The sequence below is a fragment of the Cyrtonyx montezumae genome, unplaced genomic scaffold, assembly GCF_038088225.1.
Source record: "Cyrtonyx montezumae isolate F1298 unplaced genomic scaffold, pur_monq_1.0 scaffold_13, whole genome shotgun sequence".
NCBI classification, from domain to species: domain Eukaryota; kingdom Metazoa; phylum Chordata; class Aves; order Galliformes; family Odontophoridae; genus Cyrtonyx; species Cyrtonyx montezumae.
In genome coordinates, this window is record NW_027071859.1 from 22219911 (window position 1) to 22236005 (window position 16095).

The following is a 16095-nucleotide window of genomic DNA, read 5'->3' on the forward strand; positions in this document are numbered from 1 at the left end:
CCTTCATTTTTGTTGAAGTATGTGCTTGTATCTCACAAAGGGCAAAAAGATGCTGAGGAAAAATGCAGGAAAACTTGACTTGAGTCATGTGACAGGGAAACGTTCTTGCTGTGCTCCTCTCATATTATTCACTGGTGGTGCAGGGAATGTTAAAGTGAGTTTGCAGAAAATTTTCCTAACTGATGTAAAGTTAGGAATAGCTGATAGTGTTATTTGTAGTGAATTATGCAATTTCTTCCACCTCTAAACTTGCTGTGCTTGCAATTAAAAAATTAATCCATCTTGTCTGTGGCCAAGAAAAGTTCTAGTTTTTTTTGCTCTGAATCCAAACAAGATTTTGGTTTATGATGGCATGAAAGAGGTTTTACAACAAAATAGTAACTGTGTTTAGAGTTGCATAAGCCTATTGAGAGTTCTTGATACCAACAGCTATACTAGAAGCTTAACAAAGGAGATGGCCAACAAAAGAGATGGACCTCAAGTAGTCATGTACTAAAGAGTAATCGTAATACTTATCACAAGGTTGTATTTTCTTACATTTCTTATACCTGTGTGAAAGATGCTGACTGTTAAAGAACAGTGAAATTGATGCATATCTTTTGAGTAGTTTGCAGATGCTGAGATCAGAAGGTGCTATTCAACTGAAGTAACTTGAAGGTCTTCTAAGTTTCCCACCTCTAATTTGTGATTTGATTTTAGAATGCTAATGAGATGAGGGTATGTCATAGTAGTCATTAAGATTTGATCAGCAATGATGAATGGCTGTAACTGCTCAGCTGAGCTCAAGAAAGGGAGGGAAAGTAAGCTTTTGGGAAGGAGGATTTCAAATATAAGAGAAGATTGAATCTGTAAATTCTTCATGGGTTTATCTATGGAAAGCTATAACTCGAGTGCAGTGGTGTCAGCAATTAGGAAAAAAAAAATGTCAGTCACAAGGGTCATTGTAACAGAAAAGTGCAACAGAATTCAGATGATCAAAAAATATTCAACTGATGGAAGTGTCAAAACAGCAGCCAGTATGCAATAGAGGAGTTGTCAGCAAGACCAGCAGAGAAGTGATATACTAAGATGTAACAGTTCTGGAGTACTGTTGAAGCTGAATTGGTACTGAGTATGTGGATATCAAGAAAGTGGAGAACTGGCTGTGATGAGAATGTTGGGGGGAGTTTTAGCAGGACAAGTTGACTTGTTCTTCATGTTTGTCCAAGTCTTAATGTTTCTCCAGAAAAAGGAAGTTGAACATCAGAGTGAGGCAGAAGAACAACACCTCCATAAGGGCAGTTTTGTGTGAAACCTAGAGAAATCTTAGTGGTGCCTATAGTTGTAGAAAGCTCTCCAGATGCAAATAAACATGAGTTTCGTTCATGCTTTAAGGTACTGTAAAATCAATGATCTCAGAATTATCCCTTCATGTTAACAATCATTTTCTATCTTGGATTCAGTCTGACTGAAGTTTTTGTTATTCTTTGTTTTTAGTCTGAGCTGACTATTCTCTGCAGATAGTGGGATAGGAGAGGTGAATAACTCATACTAAAGCGGCCAGAGCGAAGTGCTCTGATGATTTGTGTATGATGTAGACATACACAACTCACTGGAGACATTTTCCTGATATCCAGTTCACTACAGAAGAATGCAAGGGCTTGGTTAAGCCTCCAGACATTAGAATAGTTATTTGTGTTCCTAGAATGAAACATGTTTTTGTCCATTAAGTGAAGTCTTGTGCTCAAAATAAACTACGTGCTTAACTATTAAATGGGCTTGTGGTCCAAACTGTGTACGTGGTGCCTCCATCATGGTTTGGCAAGGTCTTTTGTAAGCATGTGATGAAAACCAGGGAAAGCATGAGCAGAGCGTGCCTGGTTCTTTGTCCATTAATGACTTATGGCCAAACCAGAAAAGTCCCTGTACTGTATTACTTCATTGTGGTCAAAGTGATGCTTTCCTTTCAGCATGTCATTTGGTGTGTGCCCTGTGCCTCAGTGATAACACTTTGTGTTCAGGTTTCTTCAAGTGTTGGACCTGATGTCTTTCCGTACTGCTGAATGATTGCAGTCTTTTATGAAATGATCAAGATTTTTTTTTTTAACTGTTGGCTTGTCTCTTTTCTCTGTGATATCTCACCTGATGCTGACTGCTTTTTAGATGCTCTCTGTGTTCTTGAAAGTTTCATAAAAAGATTTCTGTATCTGTTATCTCCCCTCAGCTGCTCTCTTTAAAAAAAAAAAAAGTCTTCACTACCTCTGAATGAAACAGACATCGAACAACTATCTGTTAACTTACAGCACAAAGTTAAAGTAGCTGAAGCCAGCAGCAGCTTCCAAGTTCTTAACCCTCTTTAGAGTTGAAGAATGTATGTTCTGTCTCCATCTGTTGGCATGCTCTTGTCCAGTATGGATAAAGAAAAATAAATTGAACATCTTTTGTATTTTCTTAATTGTTAGCCGCTTGGAAAATTATGGGTCAGGTAAATTGATAACCTTGTAAGTATTATTCAGTCCACAGTTCTACTATTACCTTTCATTAAACTGCTTTAAATGCATGATGCCTCAGGCTGGCTGGTTCCACTGCTGCATTTTTCCATTGTCACAAGTAGAGAAGTGCCAGTCTCATCAGGGCTGCATGGCTTCCTTTGTTCGTTTGCCTAAACTGTATGGACCTTCATGCTCTAAGACTGAATAATGCAAGCTTCATTCTTTGTAAAGCAAAAGCTACTTACAGTTAGGACATCACTTGCCAGCTCATCAACATTAACTTAACTGTATCTCTTGCTTTTCACGGCTCCTTGTGTGAGATAAACTAATTAGACAGCATACATACTATTTTTCTGTATGGCACTTCATATTCTGTGAATCCATCAAGGCACATTATTGAGAATCTATACTTACTTTCAAGTGCTAAACACAAGTATTGTACTAAAAAAGGTTTGAGTGTGAGTTGAGCATTTGTTCCTAAGGGCTTTGATTCACAAGCTAAAATAGCTAACAAGATTGCTGCTCCTAGTGTACATATGGACACTGAAAGGCTGATCCTCTTGTGAAATAGCTGCATAGTAGGGGGTGATGATTTAAGGGAAGCCAACCCAGATTTTGTTTTGTCAACAGAATATTGTACTGTAACTTTGCACTGTAAATAGCTTGTGAATCAGAAGCCATGAGCAGCAGGTGGCTGCTTTCTACTGTTAAAATGTATTTGAAATATAAAGGAAGTTGTGTGGGGTGTGAATGTTCATTTTGTTTGTCTTCTAACATTTTTGCTTGGTAAATAGCACAGATTAAATTGAGACCATTTTTACTTTGTCTCCTGGATAAGCTTTTGTGGTATGTCTGTAATCTAAAACAATGTTTTGGGCCAACTTGTGGATTTTGCAGAGACAGAAGTGACAGTTAATAAGAATATATAGAAAATTCTAGCCCAGATGTGGGGACTTCAAGACCAAGGTTAAATGAGGTGTTGTCTGCATTGTAAGCAAAGAACTTTCTTACATGTATGAAACTGTAGAAGTCCCTAATTTTTCAGCTGAGGCCTTTTAGTAGGTTTGCTGTCAATAGTTCAGATTTAAGTCTGCCTAACTATAAAGCTTCAAAAGGCTTTGAATATTTGGGTGGTAATATTTGGAGTAAGGGAAGAGAGGTGGGTTTTTTGTTTTTTTTTTTTTCTTCCTGCTCATGAATTCTGTAACTGTGAAACAAGCAGTAGTGCTTTTTGAAGCTATGTAAGACAAGCAAATAAAGGTAGGTTTCCTTTGTGACTAGAAACAAAGAATTACTTAAAACAGCTTTCAAGTTGCTAAAATTAATTATCTTGATGCTTATAGAAGTAGCATTTGCTATCTGGAACAAAAAGGTGGAATGTTTTCTTTTAATTTAACCTAAGAGCTTTATTTTTCTGAGAAATACCTTTGATGCAAATTACAGATACTTTAAGGGTAAAACTGAACTCTAGTCCTTTACACCCCCAAAATTAACTTGGGAATGCAGATACGTACATTCAGATAAATTAGAAGAGGCATAGAAAATTAGATTGAACTGGCCAGTTCATATGGGAGATTCAAAATGAGTTTCTTCTAAGAAAACGTGGCAGAAAATATGTTGCTCATAGAGCCTTCTACTTTTTGTGATCTCTTCATTGCTCTTCATTGTCTCAATAAATGTTGGGAGTTGATTGTAATATTTAGTTTATTGAGTATCGCTTAGAGCCTCGTTGCACTTGCTTCTATATAAAGTTAGCATGAGGAAAGATAGAATTGGTATATAAACACTGAGCTCAAAAATGTCAAATGTTAAAGCTAGTATTTTTTTGAGGGTAGTCAACAAAGTGGAATCTGTGTGTTTACTGATTTCTTCCTGCCTTGGAAGGCTATAAAGGTGTAGGTAGAGCCTGACCTGTTTGTAAAGGTACACATTATTCACAAATAAAATTGTTTGAGAAACTACTAGAGCATGCTGTCTTCATTCAGGTCAGGCTTCTTTTAAGTTAACACTTGTTTGCAGTCTGTTCCTCTGGGTGAAGTGTCTGGCAGGCATTGTAACTTGAATGTACAGTGACATCTTACGTGACCCGTACTGCATGCCATTGTTTATATTACATTACTGCAACAAAAATAGTATTTTTTTTATTATTTTTTTCTCCTTTCTAATATAGATTGGGGGATGCTGTAGTCTTAATGTGTTTTCTGTACGCGACAACAGATTGTCTCGAATTCCCTCTGAAATTTCACAAGCCACTGAACTCCATGTCCTGGATGTTGCAGGAAACAGGTAAGATTTTTTTGTTTTGTTTTGACATGTTTTTTTGATGATTTTACATCATTCTTTCTGATGATAAATGAAATGTGGTCTAATAATAAAGTTGCAAAAAAAAAAAATTATGACCATTGTGTTAGTGTTAATGTTGACAGTGTGAAAGTAAGCTTCCCCTCTGGCCCAAAGGAGCATAAATTGTGTGTTTTCATGTGTAGGTATTCTGGTTTGCTTTCCCTCAAGGAATTTCTCAATTGAAACTGATAATAAGGGCAATTCTGTAGAGCTTCGGTTGAAACTACTTACCTTAACATGAAGTAATACTAATATCAAGTATCTTAGGAATAGCAGCACAAATGGCAAATGGTGCAACTTGGACTGCACTGCGTCTCATGAATCTTAGCTGATGTGCTTCAGAAATCAAAGTGCAAAAGGGATTAGGTTGAAGCCTAAACCAGCAAATGAATGCAGTTGCTTAGCAGGAAGTTAAATGAAAGAAAATAAATGAAAGACAAGTGGCACCTCGTCTAGGCAATGTAAGTGCTTCATAAGCACTTCTGTTGCGGCAATTGTACGTGTGAGGCTCCAGAGCACAAGCAGCAATCTGCGTCCCAGGGCAGTTTATTGCAGTGGAAAAAGCTCAGTGTTATTTTAGCTTATTCATAGCTACAGAGAATTAAGCTGCAGGTTCTTTTTAAAATAAGGGAATAGTTCGTGTTGATGAATGCTATAGTGTGAGGCATTAGAGGCATTAACAACCTCACTCCTATTTATCCCAGCTCAGAACTGTGTACTGAACAGATGCTCATGAAGTTGACCCATAAGTCTCCCAGGGATTACCTTTTTCCCTTTTTCTTTTTGGAATTAGGCTGACGTATCTTCCCCTCTCACTGACCACCTTAAAGCTGAAGGCTTTGTGGTTGTCTGATAACCAGTCCCAACCTTTGCTGACGTTTCAGACTGATACAGACCCTGAAACAGGAGAAAAGATTTTAACATGTGTATTACTTCCTCAAATGCCTTCTGAGCCTGGTTGCCAAGGTAAATGCTTAGAGTGAGTTTTTGATTGCGTATAGAAATTCTTCTTTGTTTACTGTGCTTTCTGTTCTGTAAAGGTTTGTAAATCAGGCTTTTTGAAATATGCATTAGCTCTACTGAGTACGGTTTGGGTTGAATTTTTACTTTTAATTATTTTTTTGGTAATTGTATTAGGTTTCAGAAGACTTGAAAGTATGACTGGAAGTGTTATTGACAATAAAATGCCAGTGGTTACAATATATAAAATACAGGCCTGGAGGAGGATGGCTTAATTAATTCTGAGGTTTACCAGTGGACCAATTAATGGAGTCTGTATTTGCATACATTAATGCATTTTAAATTACACATGTGTGATTAAAAACTGTTGGTCTTCCTACCACAGTCTCTTTACCAGAAAAATAATTGAATTGCTAGTAATAAGCAGTAGATGTTTTACTTCTTAGCACGGTAATTTTCTTTTAAGCAGATCTGCCGTACAGTAATTTGTATTCTTCCACAAGCATAGAAGTGTATTTTTAAGTTGCTTTCACATTTTATGCTTGCCTCGTGGTCAATTGGAACTGTAAACTCTTCTGCACTGTTTGCTGTTCCAGTAGCTTCTGGGTGTTATTTCTCTTCCAAAATTTTTATATCAATATGTGAACATTGAAGGGGCACCAAATATTTAAACTCTTTCTGTAATCATTGGAGAGTAACTTAACCTGTCCCAGAATCAGCTTTTAGAATAAACCATGTGGACTGCTGTCTGCTGGGTTCAAAGGGAGCCTGAAGAGAAGAGCTCAGCCTTGTAGATATCTATGTTATAGGTGTCCATGTTTAGATGGTGGTAATTCAGTCTTTCAGTACTGTGGAACTGGAGCAAATAGAAACTATTTCAACAGTAGATGTGTGGAAATGACTGTTGTGTGTGAATTCTGGGTTTTATGAGAGTACAAATTACATTAAGAATTAAAAGAAGTAAATGAATCAACCCCTTTAGATTTAGAGAAAGTTACCTCAAGAAGACTAACGAAGAAGGAATTACTCTCTAAAGGCTTGGCTAGTAGAAAATAAATCTCTTCTCCAAAAAATTCTGTCTTATGGCTTATGGGGTAGAAGACTTGCAATTAAGATTGTTGGACATGTGTGTCTCACAACAATAAAAGGACAGGACAGGTAGAAGTAATAATATTGTGATACGGAATGCCATTTAGGTAACTGGCTAATAAGTGGCAGGTGTAATCTGAAAGATGAATGTGTATGGTGGCAAATACATTAAGTTCTATGATCAGATTGTGAAGCCATCACAAACTTGAAACAGTCCAAGTATAGAAATTTCTTGTTTACATGAAAAGTGCTTATTATGTGTACTTGATGACGGAAAATTGACACGAGTTCTGTTTTCTGTCCAAAATACATAAATAGATAGTTGCGTACCTAGACTGGAAGTTGGTCGGATGTTGCACTTATCAGCATGCTGCAAATGTTAAGAGTTTTAGACTTTTTGTGAATCTTCAGTTATGTTTTGCTGTTTAACAGATAACCTGCCTCGATGCGGTGCATTGGAGAGTTTGGTAAATGAAATGTCAGATGAAACATGGAATGAGCGGGCAGTGAACAGAGTCAGTGCAATTCGCTTCTTAGAAGATGAAAAAGATGAAGAGGATAATGAAATGGTATGTTTTCCAATGCTTTGGACACCTGCAGACACTGTGACTTTAACACAAAAGTGTGAAAAGGATCTGAGCTGTCTTGCTGTAAATATTTCAGCTGTGACTGCATGCATTTTGGTTGTATTAATAGGAGAAACTGTTCATACTGACTGCTGAAACTTTTCATATTGACATGAAATGCTTAATTTTTTTCCTTTTTTTTTTTTTTTGCTTTGAATATAACTTTAAGTTCTGATGCAGGGCAGTCTTTGTTTTGCTTTCTTTTCCTGTGTTTCCTCAGGATACTTTCTCTCCAGCTTTCCAGAAACAAGATCTTCCTCTGCATCTGTGAAGCTTTACTGCCTGAAAGTATATAGAATCTAATTTAGGATTCCAGCACTCTGGCATGTGTCTCCGCTAAGTTTGCTACCCAGCTACATTGTTTCTCATTTCTGTTTCTGATCTCTCTTTGCACTTTTACTCTTTTTCACCATTTGCACTGAAATAACCTTACTGTCCATGAACAGCAAGGTTTATGCTCATTAGTTTCCCACTTAAACAAAGGATGTGGGAACATCTGTCACTGTACTTAAAGACCTCTCCATTAAGTTGGGCTCTGCATGTCCTGTAGATCAAATTACAACTTAATCTTTGTTTACTAACTTTTATTACAGATATAAATCTCTGTAAAGATTAAGAATGCTTCAATCAATTTTTTTTGCATGCTTCTTTAATACTCTAAAAACTTGTTAGTTGCACTCATTAGAGCTCAGCCTAACATACTTCATAGCACTGTCTGGATTGTAGCGTGCTATAAGCATGGTCTTTCTTTGGAAAGTGGCTATAAAGATTCTTTTATGGTAGGGAAATGAACATTTACGTTTCCAAATAAGATGCTTGCTTAGCCCAGAGCACTGGAAACCAAATGTCTTTGACAAGCATTGTTTGTAGATTGACTGATAAGAAAGTTCTGAATGATGCTTGTTAGCAATTGTGTTAACTTAGGAATGCTTAGGAAAACTTAGGAACTGGGGCTCACTTGTTAATGATAACTGCTTTCAGTAGTGGTATTGCAGACTGGCGTGAAGCAAGAGCCTTTTTAGGGGAAAAAGAGGCTTATGGTCCTTTTTAGGGAGGGTGGTGATTTCTAAAGAAGTCTTGACCAGTCCGCTTATTTATAGTTGGGTCATCAGTTCCCCTGTAGTTTACATGTCAGTGGCACACATGTACTTTGCATGTATGATCTTGTTGGATTTTTTTCAAAACCAACAGGATTGTGATTTGTTTGTTTGTTTGTTTTGAAATATGATCTTAATTCACCTGGATGTTTTTGAAAAAAAAAAAAATCCCAACTACATTTATGAACTAATCTTTACTTCAGAAGTCATAATGGCACTTCATTTGAGTGGCTTTCAGATGTATAGGTCAAGGGGGGAAAGCTTTTGCACTTAAGTAGCTCTTAAAACCTCTTTTGTTTGTCTTCACAAACAAGCAGCTATGAAAATAACTTTCAAAATTAAGCATAGTAGTTTGAAAAGGAAAGGGGGGAAAAATGGAAAAGAAAATCAATAGCTAGTATTTTGTATGTTAATGCTAAAGCCTTGAAAGCATATGTTGTTTTTCAGAGACAAAGGCAAAACCACTTATTGCACTGTTTATTTTTAGAGAACACTTCTAAGGCGAGCCACTCCACACCCTGGAGAATTAAAGAACATGAAAAAGACAGTGGAGAATTTACGGAATGATATGAATGCTGCTAAAGGACTGGATTCAAACAAAAACGAGGTCAATAATGCCATTGACAGAGTGACCACTTCTGTGTAGAATTTCATCTCCAGGTTTTACCTCCTGTGTCTTCCCCTGCTGTTGAAATATTCCTGTCGTCTTCTGGGACCTCACTGAGCCCCCTTTTTGTTTTTAACCAGAACCTGATTCATCGTCTCCATATATGTGAAAAGTACTACCCACTGGAAGGAAGTGCCTTATTTCATCCAGGCAGTGAACCAATAATTTCAAAATCAATATTGTAATTTTAATAGTACTATGTTTTTTTTTTTTTTTAAAGTATAATACACTACTGTATGCAGAATATGATATTTTTGTCATTAACACAGGGGAGATAATGCTTTCTTTTCCAGAGTGCTGGGATGTTTTTTTATCCCAGTGCCTGGATGTGCTGGTGAGAAATCTAGTTTTGTGGAAAATTGATGCTTTTTTTTTTTTTTTAATTTTTTTGGCAGCTCAGATGGTGTAAATTTTAAAATTTTGTATAGAACTTTCATAACAAAATGATGTATTTCATTTTTAAGAGAAAATTTATCTTGAGCGGTACATATTTTAGTATTTGTGGAAGAGAACAAGGACAACTGTATTCATTTGTTTGTACCACCCATTGTGCCTTACTGTGTCTTGTATGTCATACTAGTCTTAAAAAATAGCAATTCTTGAGGAAAGTGAGTAGATTTAAACTTGGTCTCCTGGTTTAGCTGTGTTTTTCTTTTCAGATAGTAATTCCTTGAGATTTCTACAAAACAGAATTTGTTTATACCATGGGATTTTAGTTCACAAAGCACAAATGTTAGTTTTGTTATATATGGAATTAAGATTAAAATGATCCAACTGCTATTGTTTATTACATAATGCACTCACACTTTATCTTAGTTGTAAGAAAACATCTTGTTCTGGATGCAGTGTTGCATTGCAGTCACTAGAATTTTTTTTAAAATGTGCCATCTGTAAAAATAACTTCAAAAGCAGCACGATAGACTTTCAGAAGCACAGTATAATTCTAGTTTTATGTATTACACAAGAAAGCATGATCCTTTTAAGTGCTTTGGTGGTTTTATACAAGTTTATAAAACCATAATAATAATAATAAAATCTTTAAAAGCTTCAATAGATTTATTGTGTCATTAAAATAGTAATTAAAGTGTGTATGGACGAATACTGACATTTATTATCATTGTTATCGTGTTGCACTTCCAGTGGTGATTTCAAGGTCTTATTAAATCTGTGTGTTCTGGTTTGTTTATAAAGGTAAGTATTAACTGAGCTGAATTCAGTTAATAACAATTTTGCAAGAGCCTGATAAACATTGATTTTCGGTGTCTATGCATTGTGTGTGTGAACTAACAAAGATCTCTAACTTGTTCAGCTTAGAGACTTGAGCAGTCTCAGTTCAGGGCAGAGATCTTACATTTTTTAGTGTAAACTAATGTAATGAAATCGTAAACTAATGTAATGAATTTTGATAAGTTTTGTCATTTCTTAGATTATTATTTGATGCTTTTACAGACATTATTCCTTTCTGTTTTTAAATCAAGCAAGTAGGCATTGCAAGCCATCTCCAAATATTCAAATCTAAACTGCCATAATATATTTGACTTTTAATTTCTTCTCCTCCCAGTGACTCCTCTTTTTAAACTTTGAGGCATAATCTCTTTGGAAGAGCTGCTGTGGTTTGATAGGTGATAGGTTAGTTCATGGATGGTGAAGCTGTGTTCTTCTCAAGGCAGAATTCTGGCAATTGTTCTTGATAAGCTGCTATTCAAATAAAATGAGAAAGAAAATAAGGTTTTGTATAGTTGACACCAACTTTGTGTAGAATTTGCCTTTTAAAGAATTTACTGGGATTGGCAGAACCAAAATTTAAAAAAAAAAATACAGGAAACTGTATTCAACTGTATACAAAATACAGGAAGCTCTTTGATAACAGCTATAGCATTTTTTATTTTAATCCTGGGAGTAGGAAGGACCTACAGAGGGATTTGGGTGCTCTGGATCATTGGGCTGTGGTCAATGGGATGAGGTTCAACAAGACCAAGTGCCGGTTCCTGCGCTTTGGCCACAACCCCAGTCAACACTACAGGCTTGGGGCATAGTGGCTGGAAGACTATATAGAGGAAACAGACCTGGGAGTGTTGCTTGAGTGGTCAGACACTAAAATGGCCTGCCTAGGGAAGTGGTGCAGTCACAGTTCCTAGAGCTGTTCAAGAAACTGATGAGGTGCTAAGGGATCTGACTTACTAGCTTAGTGGGTAGGGGTGGTGATAGGAGGATGGTTGGACTAGATGATCTTGTAGGTCCTTTCCAACCTAGTTTTTCTGTTTGATGCTTAGCTGAACGTGAGCCAGCAGTGTGCCCAGGTGGCCAAGAAGGCCAATGTTATCCTGGCTTGTATCAGAAATAGTGTTGCTGGCAGGAGCAGGGGAGTGATCGTCCCTCTGTGCTCAGCACTGGTGAGGCTGCATCTTGAGTGCTTTGTTCATTTGTGGGCTTCTCACCACAAGGACATTCAGGCCCCTGAGCATGTCCAGAAAAAGGCAGTGAAGCTGTGAGGGGTCTGAAGCACAGGTCTTATGAGGAGTGGCTGAAGGAGCTGGGATTGTTCAGTCTGGAGAAGGGGAGGCTCAGGGTAGACCTTACTGCTCTCTACAACTACCTTAAAAGAGGTTGTGGTGAGGTGGGGGTTGGGCTCTTCTCCCACGTGAGTAGTGATAGCATGAGAAAGAATGGCCTCAAGTTGTGCCACGGGAGATTCAGGTTGGATATTGAGAGTTCTTTTTCTCTGAAAGAGTGGTCAGGTGCTGGAATGGACTGCCCTGGGCAGTGGAGGAGTCACCATCCCTGGCGATGTTCAAGGAATGTTTAGAAATTGTACTAATGGACATGGTTTAGTGGAAAAATATTGGTGGTAGGTAGACTTGAATGATCTTGGAGGTTTTTTCCAATCTTACCTTGGTGATCCTGATTTAGGGCATTTAAACTATGCACCTCCTCCCTCCTGATGATGTCAGAATTACCGATAAACCTTGCAATAGCTTTATGATTATTGTTTTGTCATTGTTCTATTTTTAAAAATAAGCTTTTAGTCCCTCTAAGGAGGCAGAGAAATGAGGATTAACTTTTGATTAGACCTGAAGTGGCCAAGGAGTTGTACTAGATGATCCTATCCAACTGAACCATTTGAAATCTTTTTACTTTAATTTTGAGTAATAGAAGAAATACTTGTTTCAGTTTTTCTACCATATTAGCTACGCATGAAAGAACAGCAGCAAATGAGTGATCTGGAGCTGTTGCTTTTGTTTGAAATAGTTTTGTTTAGATTCATCCTAGCCAATGAGAAGATGGATGGGTAGTCTCATTGTGGTCATTCAAGCCAAAGGCAGGTGATAGGAATTTCTTATTGAATGTGTTTCTTTGCTTCTATCAGTTTGTAAAGAAAAATAAGGTTAGCTCAAAATGTGATTCAGGAGTTGTTTATGTAGAGGTTATAGGAGCTGATGTATACTGTGAGACCAATCTACTCCTATGCTGAAAGGAGTGTTGGTGTTCCTCACTTACTGCTGCAATTAAAAATCTGTTTATCATTTTGTGCATCTGTAGAATGGAAATCTAGAATTTATTTGTATTTCTTGAGTGAGTGTGAGGGAAAATTTGAAAGACAAGGTGCAATTTTCATCTTCTACTTTCTGTATAGCACTGTATTGTGTTAATGCTGTTTTTTTATACTATTTGTGCGAGTTGTTATTATTATTATTGTTGATAGAAGAATGCTTAGGTATCCCCAGGCTGAACAGTGGCAAATGGCTACCTTTTCTCTCCCCCAGACCTAAATGTTTGGTTCACACTAGGTTCATCATAAAAGGAGGGACTGCATATTGTTCTACCTATTTAACACACCAATATCCCAAACCAGTGAGTTCCTGTGATCTCTCAAATAGTCTGCATATGTGACATTTTATAAAGGGTTTTAGATACGCTTGTACTCTCAACTGTGCTGATAAAGTTCCAGGCAGTTGTAACCCTGTTTTGTAGGCAGAAAAACCTGGTGCTGAAAGAGTTTGAGAGTCTGCCCTTGGAAACAGGAGCTCTCCCTTTCTAGTCTATCTGTCCTTCTTTAATCTTGCTGATGCTTTGGGGAACCTAAATAATGAACAGAATTTAAGGTTGTTTTTTTTTGTTGTTTTTTTTCCCCTCTCTTTAAACTTACTTTACTCTTTGAATTGCTTTGTAAGCCATCTGGGAGATAGTTTAATGCAAAGAAAGAAATGCTGCATTATTTGCATGTTGCTGTTAGCTAAATGGTTAACTAGAGAAAACCAGTTGACCATAGAGGTGGAATGGATTTAATATTAACCTGTTGGCTATTGCAGGTAAGTTGACTTTATTGGAAGTGACAATTCTATAGGCTTAGAAAAGCAAAAGCAGTAGTTGATGTAGCAAGAGATTTTTCCATCCCCTTTTCCTTTCTGCAGACATTTTTCACAGTTTCTAGATAATTTATATATCAAGATTATTTTTCTAGCTTGCGTTCCTTGTTTTTGATAATCAGTGTGTGGTTGTGAGATGGGTATCGGAAACTTATATGTCAGTGTTTTTTTCCAGGAAATGACTTGTTGAGTCCAGGACAAGCTGATCAGACTGCTCCTTGTCTAATGGGGAGATCTTTTACCAGTGCTGAGTGAACAGTTTTTGGCTGATGAACTATTTAGCACGTTTCACTACTTGATGCTCACAAATTCAACTTTTGAGAGTAAAGTAATGATACCAAGAACTAAATTTTTGTGAAGTGTATTCTTTAGTATGTTAGTTGGTATAGACTGATACTGAATATATAGTTAGCTGTGAATTGCGTACCTCACACTGAGACTGTTGAGCACTGTTATAAGACATATGTGGACCTTTTGTAAATGGAGAATTCCCTGCCTTTCTTTGCCTTGGCTGGAAAATAGCATTATTTTAATTTTTTCAGTTGGCTTGGTGAGAATGTTTCCCACCTTCTATTTCCGTGAAATGCACAAGTCTGTTTCTGTGCTTAGGTTATTGTCAAAGATGATGAAAAAAGTGTATTGGCCCTGGCTATCAATAAATGTTTTGGGTGTTCCCTTCCTCCCAAGCCATTTATGACATTCTCAGAGGGATATTGCCTTCCTCTTTGGTTCTAAATTCAGCAAAATACTTGGTTTTCAAGCAGTTTAATGAAAAACGTGAGATTTCCAGAGTGGAAATGCAAGCACCTGTTTTGAGGGCTGCTTTGCAGGAACCGTCTTATCTGCTCTTCCGATAGATGTTGGAGATGTGATGCATTTTATCACTAGTGCCAACAGAATGGCCAGCCTTGGATTCTGGAGCATCAGAATGTATTGGGGTGCATGTATGAGAGCATGCATGGCTGCTCTGTATTCTAACTTGAAGGGCTCACAGCAGTCTGGTTTTGAGTCTGTAACATGTTTAGGGTCTGCCTCTTAATGGACTTGAAATATCAGTGTTGACACTGAAATCTTAAGAGGTCACTTACCCTTTTATGGGAAAGGTCATCTTCTGTAAAGTGCAGCCATTGGTCCTGCCTGTGGGAAGGTCTGTAGCTCCTTGGAGGTGATGGTTGAGAGAGGGGATTTAGCAAACTTCTGTTGTTATTAATATCAGGAAGGTGATAACTGATGGTCAGTCACCTTTGACGCTTCCTCTTTTAGTGCTCACCTGTTGTTGTCTTTGAAATATCTGGGTTATGAGCTGAAGGTATGGTAACAACCATAATCAGTATGAACAGTCTAGATGAGTAGATCTGTAGAATCATAGATTCTTTAGATCTCATAGATCTGTAGATCATAGATTCTAGTTGCTTGATTTGGAAGAGTCTTTTAAAGGATATCTAGTACAGCTCCCCTGAAATGAACAGGGTTAAATACTGACTAACTTTCCTCAAAATCCATGGATACACACACAGCTTGTGAATACCACCAAATCATCAGCAGCTTGAATTTCAGTTTGTAAGCATCCCTGGAATAATGCAGAGATAGGACATAACACTTAAAAGTTAGATGTCAGACTAAAACTGCTCCCTTTTGGTCCCTGGGCAAATTATGATGTGCTAGTGATGCAAAAATTCTCTCCTATTCTCCCAGTAACTTTTCATCTTTACCCAAACCCAGCGTAAATGGCCTGCACTAAATCATTTTGAAATCACTTATAGCAGAAACGATTATCCTAGATTGTTGGAATATTAATCGAAGCACTACAATGTTATAAACATGAGTGAACTTCTTTGCATATATAGTTCACTGATGACATTACGTACTTCACCTTGCAATATAAAATCAAAACAAGATCTGAACCAACAAGAAGTGATTATTAGAATATTATGGATGATCTGTTGCTATTCAAAGGGGGGGAAATCTGTGAGTCTGAAGGTCACTTGCATAGTGGATGCTTTCAGCATAAACTACAACTTTTTTTTAATGGTATCTTTAGGAAATGGAGAGATGGTGGCTGATTAATGTTTGAACATCTAAGTTTAAAGTTAAGTCATGTATTTTACCAAGGTTTGCTTCTAGAAGGCTTGCTTCAATAACCTGTTCAGGCTTCTATTTTACTGGCTTCTCTACAATGAATCCATATTCAAGTATGCCTTTGTTTCTGTGTAATTTTGGTTAGCTTTCATTTCACGAGTCACACTAAGCACTTTTAGCTCTTTGTAATTTGAAAAAAGAATGAATGAAGTATTTTCCAATGAATAGAATACTGAATCTTATGTATAGATGTACTTAAAAGGAAAACAGTGTTTCCTATTGTTGGAAATTCATTTTTAAAGACATTTTCTTTCCAATTTTTACTAATTACTTAAAGTGTTTCTGGACAAGGTTTATCAAAATTTTGTAGAATCCTGAAAGCTCCGGCAGTTTTAC

The 16095-nt window shown here is 37.1% G+C and overlaps 1 protein-coding gene across 1 annotated transcript in view; it reads left to right on the forward strand.

The window, feature by feature from the left end:
- LRRC1 (leucine rich repeat containing 1) overlaps positions 1–9449 on the forward strand; it is a 59040-nt gene extending 49591 nt beyond the window's left edge. The window contains exons 11-14 of the mRNA XM_065730817.1: positions 4642–4757; positions 5608–5780; positions 7296–7432; positions 9074–9449. Coding sequence (XP_065586889.1) covers positions 4642–4757; positions 5608–5780; positions 7296–7432; positions 9074–9232 — 585 coding nt within the window. The 3' untranslated portion in view covers positions 9233–9449. The remainder of the gene's footprint in view (positions 1–4641; positions 4758–5607; positions 5781–7295; positions 7433–9073) is intronic.
- The last annotated feature ends 6646 nt before the right edge of the window (positions 9450–16095 follow it).